A 15744-nucleotide genomic window follows, 5' to 3' on the forward strand; every position below is an offset into this window, starting at 1 on the left:
AACATCATTTCCCTAAAGAGGACTCTTCTGAACACCTCGCTGAAAGAGATCTCCCTCATCGCTGTCACTTTCTCTCCTCTTACCCTGTTTTACTTTTCTTCGTAACAGTTATCGTTACCTGACATTATATATTTACCATCTTCTCTCACTACACTATGAACCCCAAGAAGGTAGGAGCCCGGAACAGCGTCAGACACTTCTATTTGTTGGAGAGAGATGGGGAGGGAGGAGATGAGAATGAGTCGCTCATGGCATTGTAAACTGGTATGAGCCTTCCAGTAAGTACCTCGACAAAACATATTAAAAGTCACAAAAATGTTCTTATCTATTGCAGAATGGCTAGTGAACCTGATTAGATGTTTAGCCTACTTCAGTTCTTTCCCACATGCTTCAGCCCAGTCTGAGGCCTGACCTCTCCATGTCCCCAACTCCAGGGAATCAGAAGAGGGTCAGCTCATGACGTAGCCCTTTCCCCCTAGGTTGCTGTAGCAGAAAGAGAAACTGTTTGCATACTCTTTGATTACTTCCAAATATACAAACGAAATAATGGGAGAATAGTTACCACTGGTTCAAATGCTTTGTTACTTTAGGGAAACAACTTTTAATATAGCAAACTGTACATACGGCTAGGAAGATTTAAGGTACATTTTTAAGCCAAAATATACTTGCTAGTTGAATGTTAACCATCTTGTTGCTCAGGATAACTTTTACATTCTCTTTTTTCTAGAGGAGAGAAAATCAAGAAAATATCCTGGAAGAAAATTCCCAATACACAGACTAAAAATTTGCTTCTTCTTTTCCCCAGACAGCACTTAAACGAATATATACAAGAGCCATAGATTAAAGCAGACTACTCTTAATGGATAAAGAAAATGTGGTACATATATACAATGGAATACTACTCAGCCATAAAAAAGAACAAAATTGGGTCATTTGTAGAGACGTGGATGAACCTAGAGACTGTCATACAGAGTAAGTCAGAAAGCGAAAAACAAATATCACATATTAACCCATATACGTGGAATCTAGAAAAATGGTACAGATGAACCGGTTTGCAAGGCAGAAATAGAGACACAGATGTAGAAAACAAACGTATGGACACCAAGGGGGGAAAGCTGGAACTGGGAGATTGGGATTGACATATATACACTAATATGTATAAAACAGATAACTAATGAGAATCCGCTGTATAGCACAGGGAACTCAACACCACTTCGCTGTACAGCAGAAACTAACACAACACTGTAAAACAAATGTATCCCAATGAAAAAAATTTTTAAAAAGCAGACTACTCCTGATAATTTATGCTAAAAAAATTAATTAGATGATAATGAACCAAAGTCTATATCTGCTTATAGCTACTCATGTGTGTTAAAAGCAAGGTCAACAATGGGAAAATAGAGATAAGTAATCGGGGTGTTTTTCTGGTTTTTGGCTGTTTTTTGTTTGTTTGTTTTTGATGCTCTTCTTTAAATGTATAATGGGCAGTATCTGGAACTATCTGTCTGGCTCACAAGATCTTTTTATACAATATGACACTTGCCTCTGGTCACAACTAGCCAGACTACTAGCAGATATCAGGCTGGAGTAGAGCCAGAGGTCCTTCCCAAGGAGTCTGAAATTAGAGCTGACATAGGCAGACAGGATTTGTCAGGCTGCCTGCCCCCATTTCCTTCACCCCTCTCTCTCTCTCTCTCTGAATAGGCTGGTACTGTAACAAGTAGATCAAGATGCTGACTGAGAACTCAGGAAGATGATTTGCAGAGAGACAGAGTAATGAAGCCAATGCACAGAAACAAATAGAGATGACAAATGGAAACCAAATAACTGCTTCGATTCCTGGTAGATTTCAAGTTTCTGGACCCAGATCTTTCTGAGGACCCACTAAATTCCTACTCTTGAATTCCTTGAGACATCCGGTATCTTTATAATAAATTCCCTTTTTGTTTAAGGTAGCCCAAGCTGGTTTCTGTTACCTGTAATCAAATATTCCAACATAATCTGGGAACAGTAATTATAATAAATTATTTCCCTATATGTTGTAGTATTTCTTTTCTGGCATAATCCTTCACCATGACTGGAAATAAATCCATTGATACAGGGTGATAATAAGAATGTAACTTGAAAGGAAGTAGATTCAGAAATGAGAGCCTTAAGCAAAAGAAAAACAGAAATAACTTCTCCAAAAAAACTAAGTCTAATGTTCCCTCAGGAATCATCTCATGGAGGACAGCAAGCTTCTTCTGAACAACATCTGACTGTACACATTTCCAAGAGTATATCCAAAAGAAAAAATGTGAGCCAAAGAAAACAGTGATTTTTCTCAGTAATGCCAAGTAAGTCTCCAGCAAGCACCAAAACAAATTTATCACAGCACACAAAACAGGAGGAGTGGGGGGGGGCGGTGGGAAACTTTCTGGAGATGGCAATTTTGCGGCTGTTGAGATGGAGCAACCTGGCAGCGATTTGCAACGGCCATGAGAGCACAATATTCAACAGTGTTAAAGTTTACTATCTCATTCTTTGCAGGAACAAAAACAGTGATAAACTAATGCCGGTAAACTGAATTTCATTAATCAGAATGGCAAAGAAAATATGCATACAAAAAAGTACAACTCATTTTTTAAATACTTACATTTAAAAATTTACAAATACTTACATTTTTTGCCGTCATGTCAAATTGTATTCAATTTAAAATTCTGTAAAGCCATTAAAAAACAAACAAAAAAACAAAACAAAACAAAAAACTTCGTCTTCAATATTCTTTAAAAGAACATCCTGTTAAAGGGAAAAAAGGGAATAATAATGTAATAATAATAATAATAAGCAACATTTATGTCATATTTACTATGTGGCATGCATTGTTCTTTAAATTATCTAAATTAACCCTCACAACAACACTGTGAGATATGTACCATTCTAATTGTCATTTTCCAGATAAAAATTGAGATTTAGAGATGTTAAATAATTTGACCAAATCAACTCAGCTAAGAAGTGACAAAGACTGGGCTGTGAAATATTATACCATGCTGTTTTAGATAATCCACTGAAAGCAACACCAGGGTTCTTGGAGAAACAGCCAATTCCAGCACTGGGCAGGTAATGTATAAGATAAACCTAGAACATTGTATTGTACCTCAAGTAAGTATGGGCTCGAAAAATGATGGAGACGTATCAAAAGTATACAGGAGCCAGCTTAAAGGGTCTACAACTTGAAGGGACAACTTAAGCCAGCTTAAAGGGGAAATTAAGCACCTAAGTATATACTGACAGCAACAGACTATAACAGATTCTAAACCCATTAAATAAAATAATAATCCAGGAGTCCATACTGATAGAAACAAATAACGACGAAGAAGGGAAAGCTCTTCTTTGCAATACAATGCCAACTAATATGTATACAGAAATGAAGCAGTTAGAAAACTACCAATGTGTAAACACTGTGATATTAATGGATTAGGCAAGAATCACCAAAAGATGCTAAAACTAGTAGATGAAAGTTGGTGAGCAAAAGGATATTTACATAGTCTTGAAATATTTCCCTACAAAATACCTCTTAATTCAAATTTTACAGTGCAGAAACCTGGCACATACCACTTCACCCAAGTTGATCAAAGCCACCAAATGACAACCAACAATGAGACAAACCAACATCACGCATCTCCTCAAGTGCACTGCAATGGATACAGTATCACTTCTGAGGTATTTCCCAAAATGTATAATCTAAATCTCATCATGAGGCAGCAACTGAGAAATTCAAATTGAGAGACTTCTATGAAATAATGGCCTGAGCTCTTAAAAAAATATTAGTATCATGAAAGACAAAGGAGGCTTAAAGAAACAGTCCAGATTTTAAAAGACTAAAGTCATATGAAAATTAAATTTAATGCGTGATCCCGGACTGGATTCTGAACCACAAAAAATAATTGCTATGAAGACCATTACTGGGGCAATTGGAGAAATCAAAACATGGTCCATAGGCTGGATAACTGTATTGTTTCATTTCTTGCTTTTGATCAGAGGATTGTGCTCTTTTTTTAAGTAAATGTCCTCATTCTTAGAAAAAATATACCAAAATATTTAGTAGTGAAAGGGTATGATAGGAGCTACTTACTTTCAAATGATGAAAAAATATATATAATCTCTATATATGGAGAAAGTGGGAGTGATAAAGCATATGTGGCAAAATGTTGACAATTGGTGAATCTGGGTGAAGGGTACTCAGGAGGTCTCTGCCCTATTTCTGCAACTTTTATTTTAAAATTATTTCTAAATTAAAACTTTTATAAGACATTCAAGGGGAAGGATAAAATAAAATTTCACCTCAAAAAGACCATAAATAATAGGGGCTTTAAAGAAATGTAGGCTCCATATGTCCGCCTTCTATGCTAGAATTTGAATCTACAAGTCAAACTGTTGGGGGTTGGGGGTGGGGAGATGTTTTTACTTTTCAGTAAAGTAATGTAATTTTTCAATGATAAAGAAAACATATATTTAAAAACCCAAGCAAGACCTGAACTACGCCTGTGATTTTTGCTTTCCCACTGTAGGTGCAGATTTGTTCACGTCTGTCATGACCTAATATGAAAATCAAGTTCCTACACTGGAACTGCTTCACATTTATCAGTTATTTATGTCCTCTTCAGTGTTACAAATATGATGTAAATAATGAAGCACAAGTTCCTGACATCCCATTCGCCAAACTACCTGACATATTCAAACTAAGGAATTTAAGGCTAAAATGTAAGTATTGCATTTTGAAGATTAATATTTTAAGCAAGTCTGATTTAATAGATCTACATAAAACTCTGTAGCTAACAGATATGAAACATCTCTTTAAGCACAGACTTATAAAATTTGTCCACATACAAAATCACCAACAGAGGAGCAACAAACTTCAGAGACAATATTATGCAGATTATGGTCTCTGACCACAATGAAATTAAATTAGGAGTCATTTTTTTCTAAAGTTGTATATTTAGAAAATAAAACTATAGCATTGCTCAAACAATCCATGAATTAGAGAAGGAAATTTAAAATGTTTAGAACTGAATGACAATGAAAACAATAATAAAAAAACAGTAAAGTGCAGCTGAAATAGTACTTAGAAGTAAATTTACATTTCTCTTCATTCATTAACTAATCAACTTAAAAGCTTTTTAAAAAGATCAGTGGGAACTCAAAGAAAGAAGAAAAGAAACAAAAGAGTAAGAATTAATGAAATAGGGGGCTTCCCTGATGGTGCAGTGGTTCAGAATCTGCCTGCCAGTGCAGGGGACAAGGGTTTGATTCCTGGTCCGGGAAGATCCCACATGCCGAGGAACAACTAAGCCCGTGTGCCACAACTACTGAAGCCTGCGCTCCACAACAAGAGAAGCCACCTCAATGAGAAGCCCAGGCACCGCAAAGAAGAGTAGCCCCCGCTCACCGCAACTAGAGAAAGCACACGCACAGCAACAAAGACCCAACGCAGCCATAAATAAATTAATTTAAAAAAAAGGAATTAATTAAATAGGAGAAAAAAATCAAAATAACAACTGGTTCTAAGTGTCCTGCTTGAAGTAGACATCTAATAAGCAGCAGTGTAGCAGAGTGAAAAGAGCATGATTTTTTTTTTTTAACTTAGGTTCAGTCTGAGCTCTGACACTTATTAGCTGTGTGACCTTGAACAGGTGACTTAACCTCTTTGAGCGTCAGTGTCCTCATTTGAAAAATAGGTATACAGAGTTTTTCAGGGTTATATTAGTGAAACAGGAGGGAAGGGGGTAGGGCACAACCTTTGAAAGAATGACATAGCCCTTGAGGTTACGACATAAAACAGGTTAGAACCAATTAGGTCCAAGAGGGCAGAAGATTCGACTTCCAGGAGACCTTGAGCCTCATTACATGCCCATTGTAATACATTAGCATGTGCTAAGTGACACACCACAGGCACCATGACAGTTCTGAGGCCAACCATAAAAGGCCAAAAAGTGGACAGTGGTGGACTAATTCCTGGAAATCTCCGTCCCTTCTCCAAGAGAGTTGGAATAATCCTCCCACTCGTTAGCCTATGAAATTACTCAGCCCATAAAAACTAACCACTCCATGTTTTGGGGCCTCTTGCCTTCTGAGATGGTCCACACTCTGTCCGTGGAGTGTGTTTCCCCCAGGGCCATTCTCACCTTTTCAGATGGACCACATTCTGTTTACAGAATGTGTATCTCTCTAAATAAATCCACTTCTTACCTATCACTTTGCCTCTCACTAAATTCTTTCTGTGACGAGACATAAAGAACATGAGCTTCATTACATCCTGAGACCAGATGTGTGATCTCAATTAAAAGACAGTGGGTTTAAGTCCCAGTCTGGGTTTTGGCCGGCTTTGAGTCCCAACTCATGGGTTCAAGTCCCAGTCTGGGTTTTGGCTGGGTCTGAGTCCCGACTCGTGGGTTCAAGTCCCAACACAGGTTTTGGCCGGGTTTGAGTCCCAGCCCATGAGTTCGAGTCCCAGTCTGGATTTTGGCTGGGTTTGAGTCCCGACTCGTGGGTTCAAGTCCCAATCTGGGACTCGAGTCCCATCTGAGTTGTGCTGTTTCATTAGGAGTAAGTTAGATACATGGTGTCAAAGTGAAAGGCAACAGATCACCCAAGCCAGTGTAACAAATGTCCTCCAATTTATAAATACATAAACACTGAACACTCCAAACAGCCAAAAAAAATCAGTTTTAAATATTTTTTAGATGGTCTTATGACCTATTGAAATATAGTTATAACAACAACAACAAAATAAACTCTTTTCTACCCAAAGTACTTGCTAAATTTTAGAAACCTGCTGTATCTACCTAAGGCAGATCCTGTTGCCTACCCAATATCATTTTCCTCTTCCTCCTTAGGAGAAGTTGAAGGTAGCAATATGCCCAACTGAAACTACTACATTGTGTCTCCCCCTCAGATGGGTTGACCATGACATAATTCTAGCCAATGAAATATAAGCAGACCATCAATGGGCTCGGCTACTAGATTCAGCTAGTAAATGCCGTTTTCCCCCCTCCCCATGTCTTCATTTCCAGAGTATGGTTGTAATGGCTAGTGCTCCTTGTTTCCATGCATCTGCTCCCTTATTATACTCAGTGTGCAGTACGGGATTATATTTCCTAAGGGCCAGGCTGTTGAGTGACACTGTTACTCATGCAAACAAGAAGAAATTAACAGGGTGTTACTATTTGAACATACTGTAACAGGAGGCAACCAATAAAAATACTTCGTAGCCACATTAATTGAGCTTAATAAGACAAAACATAATTTTGTTTAGTATTCCCTTTACATCTTCTCACCAAAGATAAGCATAAACTGCAACCTCTAAATGTTACCTAAATGATAAAAGTCTGAAATAGAGCCAAAGTACATGAATATCTTGAGCACATTTACATTAATATCTCTGTGCCTCAATATCTTCATCTACAAAATAGTATTAGTACATCTACTTAATTAAATGAGTCAAGACATGGAAAATAATTAGGACACTGCCTAGCAAAAGGTAATCAATGTAAAAGAAAAAAGTGGTTCACTGACTCATGACAAATTAAGGTTTCTTCCTCCAAAATAAATACTTAATTCACATATAGTTGAAGTGATAAATACCACAACATTTAAATGTGGTAAAATGTTACTAAAACATTTAAATGTGGTAAAATGCTATTACATTTAAATCCAAGTTTAAAGCAGAAAAAACAAGTGTTTAACCGTGGTTAAGAAAAACTCATCTAAAATTAACAAGAGTCAGCAATAACTTCATTCATTAATTTATCTATCTATCCAGCATTTACTGAATACCCACTATGGGCAAAACACAAATCCAGGTACTGGAGATCTCCTAGTAGATGACAGAAACAGGAAGCATAAACCTTCAAGTGTAATTTAAATGATATAAAATTACATTAAGATAAATGTTATAAAAAGAAATGGGATTGCAACAGACATCTTCAATTAAAAATGAAGAAGTATGCTGTACTGGCTTTCAGTGATAGCCTATAACCTTTTAATTAAAAATATACATTTCTAAGTATTTTTAAAGCTTTTATCTTTCTTTTACATTGTCTTCAATCTAAAATCATTTGCAGTATATGACTTAAATCAAGGGCCTAGAGAGTAAATAAATGCAGCCCTGAATGTTTCAAGAAACTGCCATCTTTGGCAGTACTGGTGATTCTCAAAGATAAACCAGTCATGTGCACTGATGCCTTATGTTTCATCCCGACTCAACAATTGCACTGTTCTTTCTGTCACCATGCTCTGCTGTTGGTTAAAAAAAATAAGTCAGATTTCTTCTTCCAGCTTCATGAACACATTATGTCAAGCTCAAAAAGTCAATCTTAGTGACCTCACCATCTGCCATGATCTCTTGTCAGACTCAGACAATTCAACTCCCACAGATGGTCTCAAAATGCAAGCCCCTTTCCTTTCCAATCACAACTTAGCAGCTGTGGGCACAAAGCCTTCTAAATTGGTACAACATTAATCAAAATATAAGGAAGAAAGCAAAAATAATTATGAATACATTTACAGAACTAACATCACTTGAATCGGGGTGTGTAGACTTTCTCACACTGCTGAAAAAGATGTTACTAAAAATTAAATTTCAGCAAAGCCAGCATATTTCAATGGAAGGCAATAGTAATTTTAAATACATGCTCACGTTTCGAAGTTTGGAAAATATACACAACAATAAAACAGATAACAAATAGCAGCCATAATCCCACCTCTGAAAGGCAACTATCATAAGTTTTTGACATAACTTTCTTCAGTATTCTCTTTCTGCACTCTAACTTTTGACAAATGGTATTAATTAGAAGATATTTTCATAAAAAGTGACAGTATGTAACTTTTTCTTAGGTGATGAGCGTATCTAAGTGCTTCACCTATATAATCTCATTCAATTCATATCACAACTCTATCAGGTAAATGTTATTACTGTTCGCATCTTACAAATGACAAAACTGAGCTTTAGAGAGTTGAAGTAATTTGCCCAGTTAATCAACTGTGTAAAATGGCAATGCCAGAATATGAAGCCAGGATCTTAGACCAGCAGACATGTTCTTAACTACTATGCTAATTTGTAAAATATATTTGCCTTGAGATACAATAAATATATCCTCAAAATAGAACAAAATAGGGCTTCCCTGGTGGCGCAGTGGTTGGGAGTCCGCCTGCCAATGCAGGGGACACGGGTTCGAGCCCTGGTCTGGGAGGATCCCACATGCGGTGGAGCGGCTGGGCCCATGTGCCACAACTACTGAGCCTGCATTGTAGAGCCCGTGAGCCGCAACTACTGAGGCCCACACGCCTAGAGCCCATGCTCCGCAGCGGGAGAGGCCACCACAATGAGAAGCCCGCACGCCGCAACCAAGAGTGGCCCCCGCTAGCCTCAACTGGAGAAAGCCCGTGCACAGCAATGAAGACCCAGTGCAGCCAAAAAAATAAATACATAAAATAAATAAGTTCAAACAATAAATAAATAATAAATAAATAAATAAAACAAAATACATAATCACTATTACAATAAATCCATATATAAAAGGATAACTTATTATACCAAAAGAATTATTTTCATATAGTACAAATCATATATCATTGGGTCAGGTTTTTCCCCTTTTTAAAGGTTCTTTATTTAAATTTCAGTATTAAATTTACATTTATTTTTCTGGGTAGGTAGTAAACTTCCTCATTTTTTTACAGCTATATAGTATTCCTTTACATCGTTACACCATCACTAGTCCCCTACTGATGGACATTTAGATTTCCTACATTTCTACACTGGTGACAGTAATCACAATTTAGTGACTCAATCCTCAATGTCTGATCTGCTCTCTGACCACCGTGCCAGCTCTGTGTTGAACCACTTTCCCATATCCTTCTCTCATCTAGGTCCACTGGCCTTCCCGTCCGTTCTTCAAAGACAGGCTGCTCCTGCCTCAGGGCCTCTGCACATGCTGTTCTCTCTGCCTGGAGCTTTCCCCAGCAGTTAACACTCCGTCCTTCAGATCTCTTCTCAAATGTCACTTTCTCAGGGAAAACTGTCCTTCTCCCACTACCCAGACTAGGTCAGGAGTCTCCAGTTAATGCTCTCCTACCTTCTCCTTTCATAGTACACATCTGGTTGTCATTATCTGTTTATTTGTGTGATTATCAGATTGTGGCCCATCTCTACAACTAAGGAGCAAATCCTATGAGGGCAGGGACCCTATCTATTTTGTTTGTTTGTCTTTTGGCCGCATCACACGCCTTGCAGGATCTTAGCTCCCTGACCTGGGATAGAACCCAGGCCCTCGGAGTGAGAGCACAGAGTCCTAACCACTGGACCTCCAGGGAATTCCCAACCCTAACCATTTTGTTCACTTATTATATATCCAGTGTCTGGCACATGGTTGGAACTCAAGAAATATTTGTTTTTTGTTTGCTTTTTAAGAAATATTCATTAAATTAATTATGTACTCAATATTTTATTTTCATGCTTTAATAGTATATGATAATCTCATTTAATATGACTTGGTAGCAGAAAATGAGAAAACATATGAACATTGAACACATTCACACATCCGAAATGCCACTAAGCTACATAGCAGAATGTTGTGTCACTTTCCTGTCATGAACAAAAAGTGTTTTGGAGCCAGCATTATATCTGTGTTCATTAATTTCAAAAGAAATGTTATTATGGGAAAAATTTTATAATAGAGTATATTTAATTTCACTCATGTTTAAGGTGAAAAGAACAGTAGGCAAAAGTTAACTTTTCTTTTTTTTTTTTTTGGCTGCGCCGGGTCTTAGTTGCGGCACACAGGATCTTCGTTGTGGCACGTGGGTCTTTAATTGCAGCATGCGGACTTCTTCGTTGCGCCATGCAGACTTCTTAGTTGCGGCACGCACTCTTAGTTGAGGCATGCGGACTTCTTAGTTGCAACGTGAGAACTCTTTGTTGTGGCATGCATGCGGGATCTAATTCCCTGACCAGGGATTGAAGCCGGGCCCCCTGCATTGGGAGTGCAGAGTCTTACCCACTGGACCACCAGGGAAGTCCCAAGAGTTAAAATTTACAAGCTGCCCTTCTAAGAAACCATCAACATCTTACACTTCAAAAGAAAAAGATAATTGCTTTTATGTTCATTGCTCACCTTTTTTAATTGAAAAAAAATGTGTCCAGGTTTACATAAGCTTTCACCCAGGACGCTACAAAATGATAAAAACTGGTTAATACTACAAGCAATCAGTAACAACTTTTAACAGTCTTCTACATATGTGCAGGGAAATTACAAATAATGTTGTCTGAGCACTACTCATTGGTTCACTTATTCAGTAAATACTGATTGACTGCCTGCTGCTTGTCAAACAGTAGGCTGAGCATTAAAGATACTTCGAGAAACAATGACACGGTCCCTACTTTCATGGAGCCTACATTTTAACTCTGAAGGTAGGCATTCAACAATGTTTCCCAATTAACTATGTAATTACAATTACTGTAAGTGCTACTACAGAGGCAAAAAAAAAAAAAAAGATGCAAAGAAAGCACGTACAATAAGGGTCTGGAACTCTGGTGGTTTTAGAGAAGATTCCTCTGAGGAAGTGAAGTTTGAGCTGAGCTCAACAGACAAACAGAGTAAACCACTGGCAAAGAGAGAGGGGGACCTCACAGCCAGAGGGTGCAAACATCACAGGGGAATGCTCAGAGGAAGAAAAACATATGGCAAGTTCCAGTAGCTGAAGGAAGATCTATGTACCTGAAAACAAAGGGCAAGACGAGGAAAGACTGAGAGAGAAGGTTGGAGCCCCAATCATGCAGGACATTACTTTTTTCTTTTCTTTTTAATTAAATTAGTGGGAAGCCTTGGAAAGATTTTAAGAGCCGAACATCTGAACCAGAGATACTAAATTACATTCACCAAAGATTAAGTACAAATTACGTGCATTCTAATTCTTTAAAAACTGGTAATATCACCTATAATATTCTTTAATTCTTTGGTAACTGAAATATTCACTCACTTCTTGACTATACCAGGTAGGTGTATATTCATCATCTACAATTCATTTATCTAACAAACACCTTACCCTATTAGAACAAAACTCAAAGCTCAGAAATAAGCCAAAAAAAAAAAAAAAAGTCCCCAGCTCTCAAATTAGCTTTCATAAAACCTATGCACTTGTCAGTAACTCAAGTACATAGGCCTTTCTTCACTTGATTGATTTTATTTAAAATAGAATTCTCAGTAAATTTGCTTATCTTGATTTTCAGGCTTCAAGTCAATTATACTCAGTAGAAAGGATGTGCATATCAGGGAGCAAACGGGTTAGGCACTGCTATAGATGAGTACATTGACAAAGTAATTGACAACTGGCAGCTTAATACTAAGGAAAACTAGACATATTATTATATTTTACCAAGTAAATTCACTGAAACAGAATTTCCCTCGGGAGTTCCCTGGTGGTCCAGTGGTTAAGACTCTGCACTTTCACTGCCATGGCCCGGGTTCAATCCCTGGTTGGGGAACTAAGATCCCGCAAACCATGTGGCACCGCAAAAAAAAACAAAAAACAAACAAACAAAAAAATTCCTCCCTCATTCCCTGGCAAAACCGCATTAATGACATGGTCTTATACAAGCTTTCACAATAAAACCTAAGGAATACTATTGTTTAAAACATTTTCATAGATCATAACATTTATTATTTGTTCTTAATTACAGAAAACAAAAGTCTAAGAGAGAAAACTTATTTCTGCCCTGACCAAACAAGCAACATCAGAAGAAATTACCCAAATTTAGAAAAATCACATTTCAAGATCCTGCCAAGAACCTAACAGAAAGGTTCTTTTATCAAGTGGTACAAGCCAAATTTTAAACCATTAATCAATTTATGCACAATGCATGGATTAGATCACCTGTTGTCCATATGCTCTTTAGCAAAGTCTTATTTCCAGATAAATGTAGCTCAAGATAAGTAATACAAATGTTAAGATTTATCCCTACTTGATACATCACAACAGACTAGATGAGTTTTTAAAACATCATTTGGGTATTAATATAATTTACAGACAAAGTATTGTACAAGTAACTATGCAAGTGTAAAATGTTCAACTCACCTAAGGGTCCAAGAAGAAAAGAAAAATGGAGGCAATCAAAAGGAAGCAACTGACTATATAAAATAGGTAACCAATGAGAACCTACTGTACAGCACAGGGAACTCTACTCAATGCTCTGTAGTGACCTAAATGGGAAGGAAATCTAAAAGAGTGGACATACGTATATGTATAACTGATTCACTTTGCTGTACAGTAAAAACTAACACAACATTGTAAAGCAACTATACTCCAATAAAATTAATTTTTAAAAAAGCTAAAAAAAAGGAAGCAATCAGTGAAGAAAACAGCACAGTTTCTAATCCTCACTTAAAACAGCACTGTTCTTACATAAATACTTCATCTATATCCAAATGGAAATGAAACAATTTTATTTCCAGCATCATCACAAGAGCTACTTACTATATAATTACCCAAAATAACCTACAGAATAGTTAGTACCTCCATTTTACAGGAGGGAAAACTTAGTCAGCTTAAATAACTTGCACAAGGTCATATACAACCAAAATTTGCAATTAAGTTACTACATACATGTTCCATGATATCATAAAAAGATGAGTTCCAAGCAGTTTTCATTTTAAAGTAATTTAAGATTTTAAAAACATTTAAGAAAGTTTGTATTGTATATAAATGTTGAAGAATATAAACTATTATATAGTTTTAAATGATCTAAAATCGACTTCTGTATACTTCAATAAAAGTTAATTTAAAAAAACTAACACAACATTGTGAATCAACTCTACTCCAATAAGAATTAATAAAAATTTAATTAATTAATTAATTAAATAAAAGCGACTTCTAGAAAAATGGCAGAGTATAAGAACATTTGTCTTGGGACTTCCCTGGAGGTCCAGCGATTAAGACTCCACACTCCCAATGCAGGGGGCCCAGCTTCAATCCCTGGTCAGGGAACTAGATCTCGCACGCCACAACTAAGAGCCTACATGCCGCAACTGAAGAGCCTGCATGCGACTACAAAGATCCCGCATGCCGCCACTAAGACCCAGCACAGCCAAATAAATAAATAAATAAATAAATTTTTTTAGAAAAAGAACATTTGTCTTATTTATATGAGCCCTCTATCCACTTAGAGCTATCACATAACATATTTTTAATTTAATACTGGTTTAAAAATTAATTAATTTTTTAAAAGAAGATAGCCAGAAAGTACAAAAAGGTGTACAGCGAAATGTTATTCTCCTGATGTTGTTGCCCCATCTGCCCCATTTATACCCCTGCATGGACAGCCAAAGTACTTTGTTTCTACTGTATCTGTCCCAGATTTCTTTTAAGCACATACAAGTAATACGAAACATTCTAGTTTTCCCATTTTTAAAAAAGCTGAGTATTTAGTAGTATATCTTGCTTTATTACACTTAATATAGCACTGAGATCTTGTCAAATCGGTACAAAGAGAATATCTTCATTCCCTTTTACAACTGCCTAATATGCTGTTATATAACATTATTTAACCAGTTACTCTTGCTGGAATTTGGCTTTCCAATCTTTTGCTATTACGAACAATGGTTCAGTGAATAATTTTATGTAAGTCTGCGTGTGGAATTCTTTGATCTAATAATATATGCATTTTTAGAGATATGCTAAATTGTCCTCCGTAAGTGTACAAATTTGCACTCCAACCAGTCGCACATAAAAGTACTCATTTCTCCATAGCCTCCCCAGTACAGAGTGTGTATTAGTGTGTTTACTCAATAGGTTTTTAAAATGGCATTTGCTTGCAATTTTATTTTGTTCTTTTACAGGGTTTGACTCTCATTACCTGTCTACTTTTCCATTTGAACTTTGCAGTATGCATGTCCAGTTACGGGGGAAAAAAAAAAACAGCTTGTCAGTGTTTTTATTGGATGTCAATCCTCCCTAAATTAATTTAATTTATAAGTTTCACATCTTAAAAATGTTGAGTCTTCTTATCTAAGAACATAGTATATATTTCCATTTATTCAAATTTATTTCTGTGCCCCTCAAGGGTATTTAAATTTTGTCCTTATACAGGTGTTATGAGTTGAACTGTGTCCCCCCAAAAGATGTATTCAAGTCCTAACCCCTAGTACCTATGAATGTGACCTTATTTGGAAATGGCGTCTTTGCAGATGTAATCGAGTTAAGATGAGGTCATACTGGCATTAGGGTGAGCCCTAACCCAATATGACCCGTGATCTGATTAGAAAGGAAGTGATACAAAGACATAACGGGGACTTCCCAGGTGGTCCAGTGGTTAACAATCCACCTGCCAATGCAGGGGGCAAGGGTTCGATCCCTGGTCCAGGAAGATCCCACATGCCACGGGGAAACTAAGCCCGTGTGCCACAACTACTGAGCCCTCATGCCACAACTACTGAAGCCCACACTCCTAGAGCCCATGCTCTGCAACAAGAGAAGCCACCACAATGAGACGCCCACGCACCGCAACGAAGCGTAGCCCCCCGCTCGCCGCAACTAGAGAAAGCCCACACGCAACAACAAAGACCCAGCGCAGCCAAAAAAAACACAAAGACACAACGGGAAGTTGGCCAGGTGAAGAAAGATGCAAAGACTGGAGTTAGGCTGCCATAATCAAGAAATGCCGAAGCTGAAAAAGGCAAGGAAGGCCCCTTCCCTAAAGGCTTCAGAGGAAGA

At 37.2% G+C, this 15744-nt stretch overlaps 1 protein-coding gene across 6 annotated transcripts in view; it reads right to left on the reverse strand.

Annotated features, from left to right (window-relative positions):
• The window catches only part of TFDP2 (transcription factor Dp-2), a 173404-nt gene that overhangs the window by 123685 nt on the left and 33975 nt on the right, over positions 1-15744 (reverse strand). For 4 of the 6 annotated variants that reach the window (XM_068546025.1, XM_068546024.1, XM_068546021.1 and 1 more), the window contains exon 2: positions 2660-2778. In XM_068546025.1, coding sequence (XP_068402126.1) covers positions 2660-2674 — 15 coding nt within the window. In that variant the 5' untranslated portion in view covers positions 2675-2778. Of the gene's footprint in view, positions 1-2659; positions 2779-11150; positions 11206-15744 lie in introns of those variants that run through there. The other 2 variants (XM_068546022.1, XM_068546028.1) reach the window with 2 other exon arrangements.

The sequence above is a fragment of the Eschrichtius robustus genome, chromosome 6, assembly GCF_028021215.1.
Source record: "Eschrichtius robustus isolate mEscRob2 chromosome 6, mEscRob2.pri, whole genome shotgun sequence".
In the NCBI taxonomy this organism is placed as follows: Eukaryota; Metazoa; Chordata; class Mammalia; order Artiodactyla; family Eschrichtiidae; genus Eschrichtius; species Eschrichtius robustus.